This window comes from Triturus cristatus, chromosome 4_1 (genome assembly GCF_964204655.1).
Source record: "Triturus cristatus chromosome 4_1, aTriCri1.1, whole genome shotgun sequence".
Classification (NCBI taxonomy): domain Eukaryota; kingdom Metazoa; phylum Chordata; class Amphibia; order Caudata; family Salamandridae; genus Triturus; species Triturus cristatus.
Window position 1 is genome coordinate 174,345,478 of NC_140585.1, and position 16,537 is coordinate 174,362,014.

At 51.9% G+C, this 16,537-nt stretch overlaps 1 protein-coding gene across 1 annotated transcript in view; it reads right to left on the reverse strand.

Annotated features, from left to right (window-relative positions):
* Positions 1-14,637: 14,637 nt before the first annotated feature.
* The window catches only part of LOC146853834 (uncharacterized), a 218,191-nt gene continuing 216,291 nt past the window's right edge, over positions 14,638-16,537 (reverse strand). Inside the window, exon 3 of the mRNA XM_085651835.1 lies at positions 14,638-15,003. Within this exon, the coding sequence (XP_085507961.1) occupies positions 14,956-15,003 (48 nt within the window). The 3' untranslated portion in view covers positions 14,638-14,955. The remainder of the gene's footprint in view (positions 15,004-16,537) is intronic.

Genomic DNA, 16,537 nt, shown 5'->3' on the forward strand with positions numbered 1-16,537 from the left:
CAACCCAATAAGCAATGTCCCTCTCCACCATAGAACAGTCTTACTTGTGGTCCAGGTTGAACTCCTCGAACCTTCGTGGGAGCAGTATTCTTCTTCCGCAGCGTGTCCTCCTGCTTCCTGCGCCTGCGGTCGGGGTATTGCCCCCACCCTTCGGATCCGCTTCCCCACACGCGTCTTGGGGCTCAGCCCCACCTAACTCAGTCCCTCGGTCACCAAGCCCCGGGGTCTCGACTTCTCCTCCTCTTGGACTCCAGGGTCCCTTGGGAACGCTTCCTGCTTCCCCCTCTGGTCTCCTACACTCGCCCTTCCCCGCCGGTGTGGCCCCAGCTCCTGCCTCGCCATCCAGCTCCACGTTCTGTTCAGTCTCATTGGTTCCGGTGCATCTTGCCATCCGATCTTGTGCCCAAATCTTCCCGTCACTTAGTAAGGCTGATGTGGAATAGGGCTCTACCACTTGGAAGGGGGGCGTGAACTTGCTGTCCCCTTTCCTTCCCTGTGTAGGCAGTTTCACCCTCACCCACTCTCCTCTCTCCAAGGCGGCTTCCTTGGTGTTGTGCCTTGCGTCGTAGTAGTTCGTGTATACGGCTTGTGCTTTCTCCAAGTTTCTGCGCACCACCGCCGGTGACCAATGACTCTGCACCGTGAGCCTCTTCCAAGCTACATTGTCTCTGGTGAACGGTTCTCTTCCTCTCAGAATGCGGAATGGGCTGTAGCCTGTGGACGAGGGAGTTATCCGGTACGCCCATAGCATACGCTTGAGTTCTTTCTCCCAGCTTGCTCCCTGGCCGATTGCCGCTTGCACTGACCCCATTATCACCCTGTTGAATCTCTCCACTGCTCCGTTCCCAGCAGGGTGGTAGACCGGCGTGCGCCTGACAGTTATCCCGTTCCTGTCCATGAAGGCCTCCCACTTCGTGGATGTGAACTGTGGGCCGTTGTCACTGAGGATTCCCTTGGGGATCCCTTCTCTGATGAACACCTCCGTGAGGAATCCCAGGATGGTATCTGTCTCTGCGTTGTCATCCACGTGGACTTCTGGCCACTTCGAGTACCTGTCCACGACCACGGTGAGGTACTTCTGGTTGCCGCTGGCGTCTTGTATGGGACCTAGAACATCAATGGAGATCTCTTCCCACGGATTTTCCGGGAAGTCGAAGCGTCCCAGCGGTGGGCGCAGCACTTTTTGCGTCTTGTCTGCATTGTTGCATTGCTCACACGTTCTGACGTGTCTTTCCACCGCGAGGTCCAACCCTGGCCACCAATAGTCCTCCTTCACTCTTCCCTTCGTTTTCACGATGCCCAAATGTCCTTCGTGAGCAAGAGCTACCACTCTGGGCCTCAGCGCCGTCGGGGGTACTACCTTGTTGCCCCGGAACAGAAAACACGGGTTGTCCCCCAGCGACAATTCTTCCCTGACTTCCCAGTACTGTTTTAGTTCTTCTCCCAGCAACCTCTTCTCCGGCCACCCTTGCGTCACGTACGTTTTGACCGCCTTCACCTTCTCATCGGACCCATACTCTTCTTCCCACTCCTGCTTGCTGATTGCTCTTTCATGATCGCTCATGAACGCCACTGCGTACTCGGCCCAAGTCTCTGTGTCTTGCGCCTCTGCCGGTTCCTTTGCCGCCGCCCTGCTCAGGTAGTCCGCCTCGCGGTTCTTGGTGCCTGGGATGTACTCTACGTCGTACACGTAGTCGAGGAGTCGCAGTGTCATCTTCGCAATTCTTGGGGTAGCGTGCTCGTGGCCGTTGGACGTGAGCACTTTAATCAGGGGTTTGTGGTCCGTTCGTAAGAGGAACCGACCTCCCCACAGGAACTGCCGGAATCTTTCCACTGCCCACACGACCGCCAGCATTTCCTTTTCAATCACGCTGAATTTGCGTTCATTGTCAGCCAGCGTGCGGGACGCAAAGCTGATTGTCGCGGTCGCTCCTCGCGCCGACTGTTGCGTGAGCACTGCTCCAAGGCCTCGGTCGCTAGCGTCTGTAGTCAGGGTCGTGGGAGCCGTCGGGTCAAACCCTTGGATGGGTATGGCTCCACAGATTTCTCTCTTCACTTCCCCGAACTCTCTCTCTTGTTCCTCCTTCCACGAGAACGCCGTTTTCTCCTTCAGGATCGATCTCAGGTGGTGCGTCTTTGATGCGAAGTGGGAGACGAACTTGCTGTAGAACTCAGCCATCCCTAAGAATGTCCGTACCTCCTCCTTGCTAGTGGGCGTGGGTGCATCTCTGATGGCAGCTACGTTGGATGCCTTGGGTTTTATGCCTTCCTGACTGATTTCGTGCCCCAGGTATGTGACTTTCCCCAGTCCGAACTTGCACTTGTCCCACTGGGCCGTGAGCCCGTTTCGTTCCAGCACATTCAAGACGTTCGCTAGCCTCCGGTCATGTTCTTCCGTGGAGGCGCCCATCACCAAGATATCGTCCTGGAAGAACTGAATGCCTTCCATCTTGTGGAACAGACGGTACATCAATTTTTGGAAGACCGCCGCTGCCGAGGCGAGCCCGAACGGCATCCGTAGGAACTTGTAGCACCCGAAAGGTGTAATGAATGATGTGAGGTGGTTGCACGATTTGTGGAGTGCGATCTGGTGATACGCAGATGTTAAATCCACAGTGGAGAACCACTTGGCACCCTTGGTCTTAGCTAACATCTCATTGATGCGGGGAAGGGGGAACTTGTCCACTACAATGTTCTTGTTGAGTTCCCTGAGGTCCACACATAGTCTCACCTTCCCGTTCGGCTTCTGCGCCACGACTAAGGGGGCCAACCATTCCGCATTATCGATGGCTTCGATGATCCCGTTGTCCTCCAACCTCTGCAGTTCCTCTTGTACTGCCTCCCTGGTGCGGAACGGGATGTTTCGCACTTTGTGGGACACTGGTCGGGCTCCTTCTTTGAGATTTATTTTGTGCGTGAACTTTGTTAGCTTCCCTATGTCGTCTCTGAAGACTTCGGGGAACTCTTCCTTCCACTGCCTTGCTCCCACTTTGGGGTCGTCCTCCATCATGAGTACTTGTATGCGGCCTCCTGGGTTCAGCTTTATTTTCAGCTTCCCTTGATCTTTCCATCCCAACACTGATGGTCCCTTTTCTGCCACGTACAGTTTTCCTTCGCACGTCCTGCCCTGGAACTCGAACGTGAGAGGGCAATACCCTACCATGGGTATGGGTTCCCCTGTGAACGTCACCGGGTGGATGTCCGTGGGGCGCAGTCGGTGTGTTGTGACAGGTGCAAAGTCATCCTCCCATATCTTCCTCTTTATGATCGTGTAGGGGGACCCTGAATCTGCGACCATGGTGACTCCTACACCCCCTATGGTCATGGCGCACCTCGGTTTCTTGTCGACCGCGCCGTCGATCCCCAAGACCTGGTCATCTATCATCAGGATCTCTTCTTCGTCCTCCTGCCCTTCTTGCTCTTCCTCCTTGGTCATCTCCTGCGCCACGTACTTCACCTGCTGCCTTGACGTCTTCCTCCGGCATACTCTCTCATAGTGCCCCATCAGCCCGCAGTACGTGCATTTGGCCCGGAACGCTGGGCACCCTTTGTCGTTGGCGGCGTGCCTTTCGCTGCCGCATCTGTAGCACCCGTTGGTGCTCCCTTGTCCCTGCGTCTGCTGTTTCACGCCCCGGGTCATGGGCTTCCTGTGTTGTCGCGTGCTGTGCTGCTCCGTCGGTGTCTGTCTCTCGTGGCCTTTGCGGTCTTCTATCCTGCACACAGTTTGTTCAGGGTAGCGGTCCTTCTTCGCTGTCTCTGCGCATCTCTTGGACATTTCTGCCTTCTTCACCATGGCTATCACCGTATTGAGGGGTTCGTCACCGTTGGCCCACAGCTTATCTTGAATGGACGCATTCGCTGCGTGCATCACTATTTGGTCCCTAATCAACTCTTCCTGGAAGGCTCCGAACTTGCACGTTAGGGCCAGCTTCTGTAACGCCGCTACGTACTGGTCAATCGTCTCTCCTTTCTGTTGCGCCCTGTGGTAGAAGTTGTACCTGTCGACGGCTACACACACTGTCGGGCGGTAATGAGCATCCATGTCGTCGATCGCGTGTTGAAACACATCGTCATCCGCCGCGGGCCGGACCACCTTCACTAGATCGTCGTAAACCCTCTGACCTGCAGGGCCCAAATGGTGTAGCAGCATCCTCTTCCTGCGCGAGCTCGAGAACTCAGCGCCACTTTCCTCTTCCAAGGCGAACAGGAAATTCAAGAAGTACGGCTTCCAATCTTCCCATGGCATATCTGGAACCCCAGCTTTCGTGAGGAAGGGTATCGGGTTCGGCAGTCCCGTCGAAGTGGCACTCATCCTCCTCCTTGCCTCCGTTCGCCGCGGTCGTGGACTCGAGCTTCTCGACCCCCGGGTGCTGTCGGGGCTCCCTGCGTCCGGTTCGTCGTCGCGGTCTGTGGCGCCGCCGCTCGCGGTGCGTCCTGTGACCCCCGCCACGATGCGTGCAACCGCCTCTCCACGTGGACTCTACCTGGGGCGGTACCTGTGGGGTTGTCGCGGTCCGGAATCGGCTCAGGAGGGCCCGTCAGGAATGTAGCGCTCTCGCCTTCCCTCTCCGCGACACTGCCGCGCTCCTGCTGGTCAGGGGTGGTGCCTGTGGGCGTCGATGGCTGGTAGACCACAAGACACTCACCCTGGAGGCAGCGCTGGGCCGTTTCACCTCCTCGTCGCCATTGTAATGTTGCCCCTTTCTTCCCTGTACAATGCCCCTCCACAGATGACTAGGACAGCAGGCAAGGTTTAAGGGGTTTATTCAAGTATTACACACTCCAGCAGGAGCGCCGGCACGGAGCTCCTTACCCTATTTGAATCGGCGCGCTAATGCGCCCCTAAGATGGCCGCCGCCGGAAGTCCGGTGACGTCACGCCTAGCGTGCCGTCGACTAAACCGCAACACCACACCCACCACTCTAGACTCTGGTGTGATCTCTAGTAATCTGCAGCAGGGTCAAGACTGATTTGCATATGGCTGGATCTAAACTAGGTTGGCATGGTGAGCAAAAGATGGATGGATTTAACCCGGATCTCTTGCCTGGGGGTAAATGTTTTGATTTGCTCTGCATTCCGTCCATCAATTGTGTCTTGTGTGATCAGGGCTGGACTGGTAAATCCGGGCACCGGGCAATCCTCCCCGGTAAACTGGATGGGGTGGGGGCCGGTTTTGGGACAGGGGGCCGGTTCTGTTGTGTTGGGGCCGATTTCGCCGTGTCGGACTGACCGTCAGACTCGGAGACAGTGACCTCGCCAAACACACATTACTTGCACAACGATAAGATCTCTATCTCTTTGCATGCTGGTGCGGTGTCCGTGACGTGAGCAGTGCCAGGCAGTGACCCGCCGCCAATATCAATTTCATTTAGGCAGCAGGCAGGGCCTGAGTGACTCATTGTAATTTAAACGTCCTGACCATGATGACTGTTATGTTCTGGGCCCTAGGCCCACATAATGCATGATAGACCACACAGACACATGGATAGGTGGTACGGATGACTAGCCGCGAGCACGTGCACTCGGGCTCTTTTATTAGCGGGGTCACCTGACCGGTGACACCCGTGTTGGATGGGTGGGGGGTGTGTGTGAGCCAGCCCTCGGGGGAGTGGCTGGCAGGAACACTAGACTGTGTCCAGCAGGACACAACATTCCTCCCAAATTTTAATAAAACGAAAAACAACAAACAAAAGCGTCCAACCTATGGAAAGAGAATGAGGAAAAACCAACTAAAAGAAAATGGAAAAAAAAAACCTCACGGTTCAGAGATATAGTTCGCGGGACAGCGGTGGACAGGTGCAGCTGTGAGCATCAAGACATCTAGGCACATGTCCATACTTTAACCAGGCATATCTGGGGACGAACACAGTGCTGATGATATCCGGACCTTTCAGCTTCACTTCAGTTGAGGAACGGTCCACCTACGTGATGTTCATCGGTCCAGCATACTCTTGCTGCGAGGCAATTAGTGTTTATTGTTCAAATGGGTGCATCAGGAGCGTATAGGTGAGTCCACCGCCACACCGGACGATTGCGTCGCTTGATCCCTTGACGACAGACTTGGCATTCCGTGACCTGTTGAAATTCTCGGTTAGATGACCTGGCCACTTCCTGGAATCCATTGGTGGGGCACAGTAAGGTCCATCTCTCACGCTCTGGGAGGCCCCTTGGATGAGTTGCCCTGGGACTGCATATGGGCTCTGACTCTGGAGCCACTGCCTCGTCACTCGTGCAAACTTCAGGGGTGGAGGTGTCTTGGTCAGAAACATGCTCTCACTACCAGGATCAGAACATGCGCCGGTTAAACAGATGGTCACTGCATTTTCGGATCGTCAATTGTTCTGGCAAGTGGTGTGGGACTCCAGTTGTTGTACTTGAAGCTCCAAGGATGGTAGTGATGCACATGACAGCTATGGAGTGGATGCCATGAGACGACTCGCACCACATCTGGTGATAACTAGCAGTGAGTAGGGATGACTGGCGAATCTAGGCAGTCATGGTACTCGTCGGACACTTGGTGCAGTTCTTCTGATTTGGCATTTGTGTAAGTAGAACAGGGATGCCCTTTCCTTAAAGCAGCCGGCGACAGGTGGATGACGGTCACTATGAGGAATGATGCCACCCCACCCCAGTGGCTGTCGTATCTTAGAAGGTGCACTCAGGTGATCGTGCGAGTACTTGTTCTAGTCCCCTTTTGTTGATTCCCACTGTGCACTTGTTGTCGTCCGTTTTCCTGGAATAGGACTTTCACTGTCCTATATCTCGCCACTCCTTATCTTCTCTAGAATGTGTCAACAGACCACGTAATGCAGGTCGCTTCGTGCTGCAGTGGCATCTAGCTGCAATGACGTTGTGTTGCAGTGGCATCGTGCTGCAATGGCATCGTGTTGCAGTGGCATCTTGCTGCAAGGACATCGTGTTGCAGTGGCATCGTGTTGCAGTAGCGTCATGCTGCAATGGCATCGTGTTGCAGTGGCATCTTGCTGCAATGACGTCGTGTTGCAGTGGCATCGTGCTGCAATGGCATCGTGTTGCAGTGGCATTGTGCTGCAAGGACATCGTGTTGCAGTGGCATCGTGTTGCAGTAGCGTCATGCTGCAATGGCATCGTGTTGCAGTAGCATCATGCTGCAAAGGCTTCGTGTTGCTACACCTGTGCTTCTCAGGTGCGTCAGCCATTTCAGGGACGGCAGTCCCAGCTGTAATTTCGGATCGCTTGGGAGGTATGTATCTCCCTTCTCTTGCGTCAGTTGTGGCGGCGCGCCACTTGGAGTGCAGGAGTCTCCTCATGCCTGTAGAGAACTGCTGCACACCACAGTCTTAAGGCAGTATAAGAGGTACTCTCTGAATAGTTTCTGGCCCACTGCTGGATGATGTTGGTGCAGGCAGGTTGACTACGATCTCTCTCCTTCCTGCGTTCAGGTCACCCGGGGCACCTCTCTCCTCTGTATTTTCAGATGGCGGGTAATGTTCCTTCCGCCGACTCTTCGCTTGAGGGCCTTGCTCTTGCACCTTGAGAATGCGCCGTAATGCCATTGCATCCTGCCTTGGTTTCTTCATGCTTGGCAGGGTTGGTAACTCCTTGTGAAACTCTCCTTGATGAGCCAGTGGTGGCCTTTCGGTGCCTGGCAGCTGGCTGGCACAGACTACCTTGTACAGCCCATCATTGTCTGCGCGCCCATGCGGGTGGACACTCAGTCTGTCTTGTACCTTGTGCACGGTTGCCGCTCCTCTCTTGTATTTCCTGCCACTGATAATCAGAAAAAGTGCTGTATCGCCTCTGTGGAGCACTGAACTCCTTCCGGGACACCTTGTCTGCCTGTATCATCACCCTTGCTGTGGTTTGCCACTAGGGGCCATGCAGTACTTTCCGTCTTTGCCTGGGCTGCATGCGGTGGCAGACGGGCATCCCCAGGGGATGGGGGCGTACAACGCACTCTGCACTGCTGTTGGCCTGCAGGTACCTGGGTCTGATAGGGAGAACAGTGCAAACATCTCTTTGAGTTGGTCTCTGCATGCAGCAGTAGCTGTTATTTTGGCTGCCCTTGGCGAAGTCCCAGGACACGGCAGGCTGTTTGGTGATCAGGGCAACAGGGAATCTTTGAGCACAGCATCAATGTGTAATTGGGGCTGTTTGTTTGCAGTATGCTGTACTCTGGTGCAAATAGCTCAGGCAAACTGTAGGTAGCAATGCAGACATTCTTGTCCATGCTATGAGAACTGAGACGAAGGACTTTTCCCCTCCTCCTTACAGGATGGGCTTATGGCTTGCAGCATTTCTCCCAATTCCCCTGGGATTCTGCTTGAGTGACGGTGCACTACGGGCCGTCACGCAGGGCAGGCCAGGATGCCGTGTGCTAGGTAGCTGATAGGTGGCACGGTGGATGCGTACCACACTAGGGCAGAAGTGGGTGTCCGTTTGATTTTGTTGCATCGTTGTGACACTTACGGCCGGGCCACGTCCTCAGTACTCGGGCCGATTGCAGTGCATCCACTGACCGCCAGGCGGCGCCGCAGCCACCACTCCTTCCAGCCATGGCAAGTTTCCTTGAAGATTGTGGGCCTCACAGAGAAGAGATGTGCAGGAGGGGTGGCACTGGGAGCAGGTATAGCTGTGGCCTTCTCCCCTGCCAGGGGGGTGCTGCTACGGATATTCAGAGGCTTTGGACAGCAGCGCTTACCACATCTCCTTCATACAAGCTGCATAACAGGCGATTGAGGGTGCGGGACTGGCGTAGTTCTGTCAGTGACATCCGCTCTGAAAAAGGGGGGCATACATACGGGCCTCGCTGGAGTTTGTGTTGGGGACTTGTTTGGACGGGCCTGAGTTTTCAGAAGTTTAGTTTCTTTTCTGCACCGGTGTGTGTGTGGGTGCGGTGCCACCAGTAGGTGCTAGGTGGCGCTCCTTTAGTTTTCGCTGCAGCTATTTCCCTATGACTGAGCTGCGCGGGCTGGGGATGCCAGTGTAGAGGCCAAAACAGTCAAAATGCTATGGGGCAGACAGCAGCCTTCTCTTTCTCACCGCAGTGACTGCTTTTAACCCTGTCTGCTGTCAACTTCCAGGTCGGTCCTTTCGGTGTGGTACCACTTCAGGCCACTAGGCGGTGCTGCTGGCTTATTAACGCTGTCCCCGGCAGTCGACTTTCACCCCGGAAGCTTGATCAGTTACTTGGTTCTGCAGCACGTCGCGTCTCTGCAGGCACGAACTAACAGGCAATTCGCACGGAGTGTTCCCCTCTACACCGGCCGATGTCCCTCGAGGTGCAGACACCCCCGGACGTCCTCGGGTCCCAGTGTACCGCACCGGCAGTTTCTATGGCTCCACAGGCATTGTGCACAGCGCGGTAAGGTTTAGCAATCTCTTTCTGTCATTAATGTTTTTTTTTTTTGTTTTAATTGGATCCTTCATGTATTCCTGATGAGCGGGGTCCGTACCCCACCACGGACCGGCCGCGCCCTTCCGGCATTACGGCCGCTCACGCAGCCCTACCTCCGATGTCGGTGTACTCCGACGGGGCCTCTTCTCATTATCTGCCGGCCGCTGTCTCCTCCTGTCTCTCCCCGCCCAGCAGCCTCACTCGTGCATGCGCTACGCTGGGGCTTGAGTAGGCACCGCAGACGGCTGACCCCTTGCGGGCACAATGTCTTGTCCTCGCTGAGGCGGGCGGCTACTCCCTTCTCCCTCGTGACACAGGAGGCTCACCTTGCGGCCGCTGGGTCATCCCGGCCGATGCGGGTGGGCTCCGCTCAGCTCGTGCCTCTGTTGGGGGCTCAGCAACTTGGCGGCAGGGCTCGCCACCGGCTCCTCTCTCGCCGCACCGGAGGCTCAGCAATCGTGCGGTGCAGGTGCCGCCATGCATTGACGGCCACAGCAGGCACGCGGCGGGCTCCCGATCGCCGCACTCGCACACCAGGGCTCTGTGCACACCCCAGTGGATCTTCAGCTGAGCTGTGCCAGCTGCAGGGGCCGCCCGATACACAGGCAGCACGCCACCTTCACAAACGGCGGCCGCACACGCGGGAAAGACCCGCTCGTCGCCAGTGTTATGTTCTGGGCCCTAGGCCCACATAATGCATGATAGACCACACAGACACATGGATAGGTGGTACGGATGACTAGCCGCGAGCACGTGCACTCGGGCTCTTTTATTAGCGGGGTCACCTGACCGGTGACACCCGTGTTGGATGGGTGGGGGGTGTGTGTGAGCCAGCCCTCGGGGGAGTGGCTGGCAGGAACACTAGACTGTGTCCAGCAGGACACAACAATGACGTAGAGTCGCAGACCAGCGCAGCGCGCAGATGTCTCCGCCTCCGCGTCTGCGCGCCGGGGTTTTACAGTTTAGTTTTACCTTAGGGTGGGGTCTGCGTCTGCTGCCTGGTGCTGCTAATGACATGCCCATTGGAGCTCGCGCATTAAAAAGTGCACGTGACTCTGAGGCGAGGACGGTCGAGGAGCAGGCATCTCAGAGGCCAGAGACAGGACTGGGAATGGGAAAGAGGCACCCCATAATTTAATTCCTCTGTCTCTCTGCGGCCCACAGGTGAGGTGAGTCTATTTATATTTACGACTGGACGCCAGTCGTTTAAATTGCCTGCATGCAATCCGATCCTCCTGGCCTGATCCGATTCATCATGGGTGGTGGCAGTGGCACTGTTTGGGCCGTCGCGACCACCCGGGCCAGAATTAAAAGCGGCCTAAATTACATTTCTCTTCCTCGAGTCGTCAAGTGCCTCGCTGCAAAAAGCCCTGAAGTTAGCAAATTGTGAACCATAGTCCACAGATGCTCACATTCGGATATGCAAGGCAAAGTGGAAATAGACATTTTTTTAGAACGTGTGTATGTCTCTCTTTATTTGCCTCACCAGACAATGCGCAATACAATGCTTCCCGTCTTCATTTTCATTTATGTGTCTACAGAAGCATTTGTTTGTTTGCGATACACTATTTGCAATGCATTTAGGATTCCAGAGGCACGTGTTCTGCCGTGTGTGTGAGAGGGCATCTCTCCAGAACGTCCGGCAGACCGGGGGCAAGGGGCAGCAGGGCTGGGCCACGGCCCGGTTCCGCCGCGCAGTGGCTTTTGTTCGTTGTGAACAGGGGCAGAGCGAGAGAGGAGGCGGCTGGCCTCGGGCTCAGCCTGGCTGATAGAAAATGCCTCAGCCCCCACACAGCGTGGCTGCAGATGGGTTAGCAAACGTTTAAAATAAATAAAGTGGGTGCTCTGCTCACTGTCCCTTATTTGCTGCGTTCTCCTCAGAAGTGCAGTCACTGACCTATCACAGTTACACCCTGACAGTGACGTGCTGCACCAAGAAAGGAAATCAGTCCTCTTTAGAAGCGTTACTTCCGGTCGCACTGAAGAGTATCAACTCTTTGCAAAGGTGTTGGTACCACAAGGGTTGAAGCGTGAAAATCAAGAATAAATAAAAGAAATGATAATATGAATAAATACTTTAGTAACTGTAGCTGAGAAGTACTAGAACTGCCCGGAGGACAGGAGTCCCTCTTCAGAACTACATGAGTCGGAAAGAAATCCTCGCTCAAGATGTGTGCCAAGACATTTCAGATCACAGTGAAGACAGGCCACGGATCCAGCTTCTCTCACCCGATCTATCAGAAATCCTTCAAAAGACAATGATACAAATGCCGATCATTGGTGGTTCAGGGCTCACACATCCCTGGGCTCAACTAAACTGTGTTTGTTTCAGGAGACTCGAAAATGGAGCAGTGCAGATTGGCCCGCGACTGGGCACCTCACACAGCCAGGCATGCAACAGCACTCTGTTGTGCCACCATACCAGGGTGCAGCACAGGCCTGCGCAGTTCAGGTGGGGCCCACCCATCACAGGGCTCCCATTCAGCCCTCAGGTCTATAAATATCTGTGAAGTGCGGGAGAGTCAAAGACCCTTCACCACATCCTGCAGGGGTTCCCCATCATCTTTTGCTACTGACACCAATCACTGCGCCGTGGCCACGCAAACACCTGGCCCGGTACAACACTTAGATTTAACAAAAATAAATAAATTAACGAGTTTGTGCAAAACCTTGGGACTTTTTGTCTCATTATTTGAGAAACCACGCCCAGGTTTTGTGAAAGAACCTCCAAAATAAAGCCCAATGCGCCTAGAAGGCGGGAGAGTTGGGCATTCTGAGCAAATAGGTGCAATTATGGTGTATATTATGAAATTATTTTCAATCAGAACAAGAAGCAGAGCCTGCAGAGGGCACTGTTGTCTTAGCTCTGGAATGTGCCCTCTGCTCCCTTGAATGGGTCTATGTCAGTACTGCACTGAGCTCAAAGTGCTTCGGCCAGTTTTGAACATACAAAGAGTTTTTAGGTCTCGCCTGACCCAGCGCATGCGCTCGTCTGGCGAGACTTTTTGAGAGGGCTCCAAAAAGTGCTACCAGGCCAGCCTAGAGCTACAGTGCATGTGAGCGGGCGCGCGCGCCGCGCTTCACCGCATTACTTTCACTTTCGCGGCGCCACGGCCGCTTTGATCGCGATCACTTTCGCGGCCGCTTGTTGTTCCTGCTTTGCCTCAATTGCTCTCTCGTTGAATCCTTAACAACCAGCCACCCGGGTGCCTTAAGTCTGAATGCCATATGGCGGATCCAAACACCCCGGCGAAGATCATTATCTCCTCATCCCGTCGCTCTTTTCTCTTCTTTCTTGTCCCTTCTTTTCCTTAACCTTATCTCTTCTGCTTTGTCTGTATTTCAAGGCAGCCTTAGGGTGGCAAAGAATGCTGTAGTATATTGTGTACTATTTTAATATGTGTATAGCGCTTAGTACGTCTCAGTGTCATAGGTTCATAGCCAGTGTTTCAGGTTCCCTTGTGCAAGGAAGGACATTTCCCCCCTGGCTGCTGTTTCAATGACAAAATACATCAATAATCAGGGATCAGTGGTCTGAAGATTTCCACGCCCTGGTGTCACTGCACCTGCCGCACCAATGGAAGCTACGCCCTGCTACCCATGTGTGGGGTGCTAAAATGTACGTAAAAAAATATTAAGAGATAATGTTCAACGCGTTTCAGGGTTACGCTTTTAGCAACATATCTCTGGATGATAAGTTCACTCATAGCCAAAGCGGAATATTATTTCTGAACAGCAGGAGGTCTAGGTAGACATGTATGGATGGAGAAAGACCTAGTCAAATGGAAACAAATCATTAAGAAAGAATTTTGTTGCTGAAGAATCAGACTTGGAAAACGTGCATTAAAATCGTAAAGTTTTCTTTCCACGAAAAAAGATTAATTGATATTTGGAGTAACATTTTATTAACTTCTCTTTGATAATGGAAAGGTTTTTGTTATTGTTGTTCTCATTATCGCTCTGTATATTTCTTTGTGAATTGTACGTACATTACTTATTATTGTGCAGAGAAAATCTAATGTTCTTCTCTTGAGCCTGCCTTCTTGTCTCTTCAGAGGTTAATCATCCTGCGCAGCCCACGTTAGCTTCTTTCATTTTTCCCAAACTGTTTTACTCTCGCGCATTCTTTTCCTAATTAATTCCGTAATATGCGGATTAATTGTTTTAAAAAATGTTTATGCAAAGCTTACTTTTACTTCTTTTTTTGTAGCCCAGAGAACGTGTTTCGACGAGAGTACACATCCTAAATAATGTAAACAGGGTACTTCAGGTTCTACATCACAACAATGTGAGTGTGCATTATTTCATATGGACTATTTGCAATAAGTAGCTGTATGTGAGAAATGTAAACAGTTTTGTTTTTATCATTCCTGATGTTCTGTTATACTTCCCCAAATTCCTAAGTTTCATGCACATATCCGCATGTGACTACCAGGTCAAAATGTAGCGTCAGGAAGTCCGCTTCTTCAAGATAGCTCATCTAGTCAACATGTCCACAAGTCACAACTCCGCAAGTTAACTGGCAAAAACATCATAAGGTCTGTTGGCGTACACATGTTGCGCATTTAACATACCCTTTATGTTGAAACTAGAAACTTCAAAAGCTATAAAACAGCAGCAATCATTGTAAAGATTTGCTCCCAAAATCAGAAACTACTTATAAATCTCGGTGCAGCTGACCTAACTCACATTAGGGAAAAAAATCCCCATGATATGTTTATCGGGAAGTGTTCTTGTAAATAAGTGGATGATTTGCCATAATTAATACAGTTTGGCCGACATTGCATGTACCTGCTCACCAGTTTCTCTTTAATGACATGAATTCTTTAATATGCCCTTAGGTAAGGGTGAATTTCCAGGTTGATCTTATGTAGGTTATTTGGATAGGAATGGTTCCAAGACATACTCACCAGTAAATATCCAATGACGCAGACACCCTTCTGAGGGCCTAACTAACAAGTTTACTTCTGTGAATGCTGCTCGTGAGCAGTGGGTTTAAAATGTCTAAACCCTCTGTGCAAGCAGGGAGTACCAGTGAAATGACTCTGCTGGGACTTGGAAAACATTTTTTTATTAGGTACAAGTAGCCTTAAGCTTGGTAGACGAGTAAGCTGCTGTAAAATTGTGTTAAGCGTTTCTCATTTTTTCGCAAACACAACTTGGTTCTTTGGACAAATTTGCATGTTTATCAATAAAGTGTATTCGGATTTCCATACCAAGCAGGATAGCAAACTCCGAAGTTTTTAGGTTTGGGTTTTGACAGTACAGCTGTTAAATAAACCTATTGCTAACAATTTACATGGATTGGTCTTTGGATCTAATCCTTTCAACCATTGGCTTTCTTTGACCAGCCATTGTCAATTATGCCTTAGCTCAGTCCAGTTGAGTATTCTTCTGTTACGTGAAGCTATTGGTTGTCTGTCGTCCTCTCCTTGAATGCTTGCATTGACCTGCATGTGTGGCTAATTTACAGATATAGCCTCTCTGTCCTTTCCTACATGTGTGTCTCCTCCTCGCTAAATGCACAATAAACCCAGACATTTTGGCTTTGATAGTATTTGTTTTCCTTGACTCCGTGCTCATATGATACTGCAGAGGAACGCCATCCCTTGGCCTTCTGAAGCACTCTGTAAAGTAAGAGAGATACAAAGAATAATAATAATATACTACTATGGCATTAGTCACTGGGCTTATGGAACACTGACTATTTTGAAGCAGCGGGTCAAGCGCACATGTTTCACTATGCTGATTCCACTGACAGACTCTTACAAAAGGTTCTCTTTACCATGGTGTTCATTATTGGGTGTGGAATGGAAAAAGTTGAAACACCTGACCAAACAAATAAAACAAGACAGGGCTTTTTTGTAAAGTATGGTTGGAGCAGGCGGGTTGGTGATGGGAGTAAGGCAAAGACGCAGAGTTACTCAGAAGACACAATTGAAGGACCTGAGGTTTGTGATTTGAGGAATGAACAGGCATCAGTTGAGCACAAAAAAAGGTTGAAACATGAAGCAGCAACATTAAAAGCTGGTGGAAAACAGTGGGCATGAGGGTGGTACCAGTGTGAACCATTGTGTGAAATAGGTTGTATGACAGAAGCACGCATGGCTAAACCACACTTGCCTCTGCAGCGCTGCTCCAACAACGAATGTGTCTTAACAACGCATTCCTTTACCATGCATATCTTTACCATGCAATTTCGTGATTAAGACGTAATTGGTAAAGGATATGCGTGGTAAAACTCACACCCCAGCCTTCCTGCACTGAGCCCTAAAACTCAACCCCACGTATTTAAAACTTGCCCGTTCCCAGACCTTGATCTCTGCTACTGCCCCAGCCCCGAAAACTGTTCCCCCAGCACCAACCCCTAAAACTGGCCTCCACGTCCTAAAAACTTCCCTAACCCAGTCCCCTGCCCTGAGCCCTAAAACTGCCCGTTCCCTCAGTCGAGCCCTAAATCTGAGCTCCATGTTCTAAAAACTACCCTGACCCCAACCCCCCACCCTGATCCCTAAAGACTGACCCCTATGCCTGAAAACTTCCTCAACCCATCCCTGAGCCCTGAAACCTCGCCTCCTGCCCTTAAAACAACCTTGGCCCCTAAAATCTACTGCTACTTCTAACAAGCATTGGCATAGCCAATAGGTCTCGCTTTTGGGACCTTATAAGTGTTTACCCATGCAACAGATGATGTTGTTGCACCAAGGATATTGTGCTGCATAACTAAATACTTATAAGGTCCCAAAAGCGAGACCTATTGGCTATGCCAATGCTTGTTTGCTTTGGACTGCAGAACTAAGGCAGAGTCTTCTGCCCAAGAGGACTTCCTCAAGATGCTGCCACACTGTGATGAAAGTAAGTCTACTTAAGTGCATTCTGTGATACTGGGTTTGTTCTGACTCCCTGTATTCCCTAACACTGTTGATGCTGGATATCAGTCAAGTCTGTGCATTCTTTTTTGTACTTTCTTCAACCCACAGAAATTCTCTGCGTCTCTAGGTGGAGAAGTGTAGCTCACTGGTTAGAGGAGACATACCCTGAAGCAGAGGTCAGACCCGGGACCAGGGTTCAATTCCCGACGTGGCAGGGTCCGGAGCCCAATTGTCCACGGACTCGATAATTCTCGCTTCGGTGCCCACTCTAAGCACGAGTTCACACTAT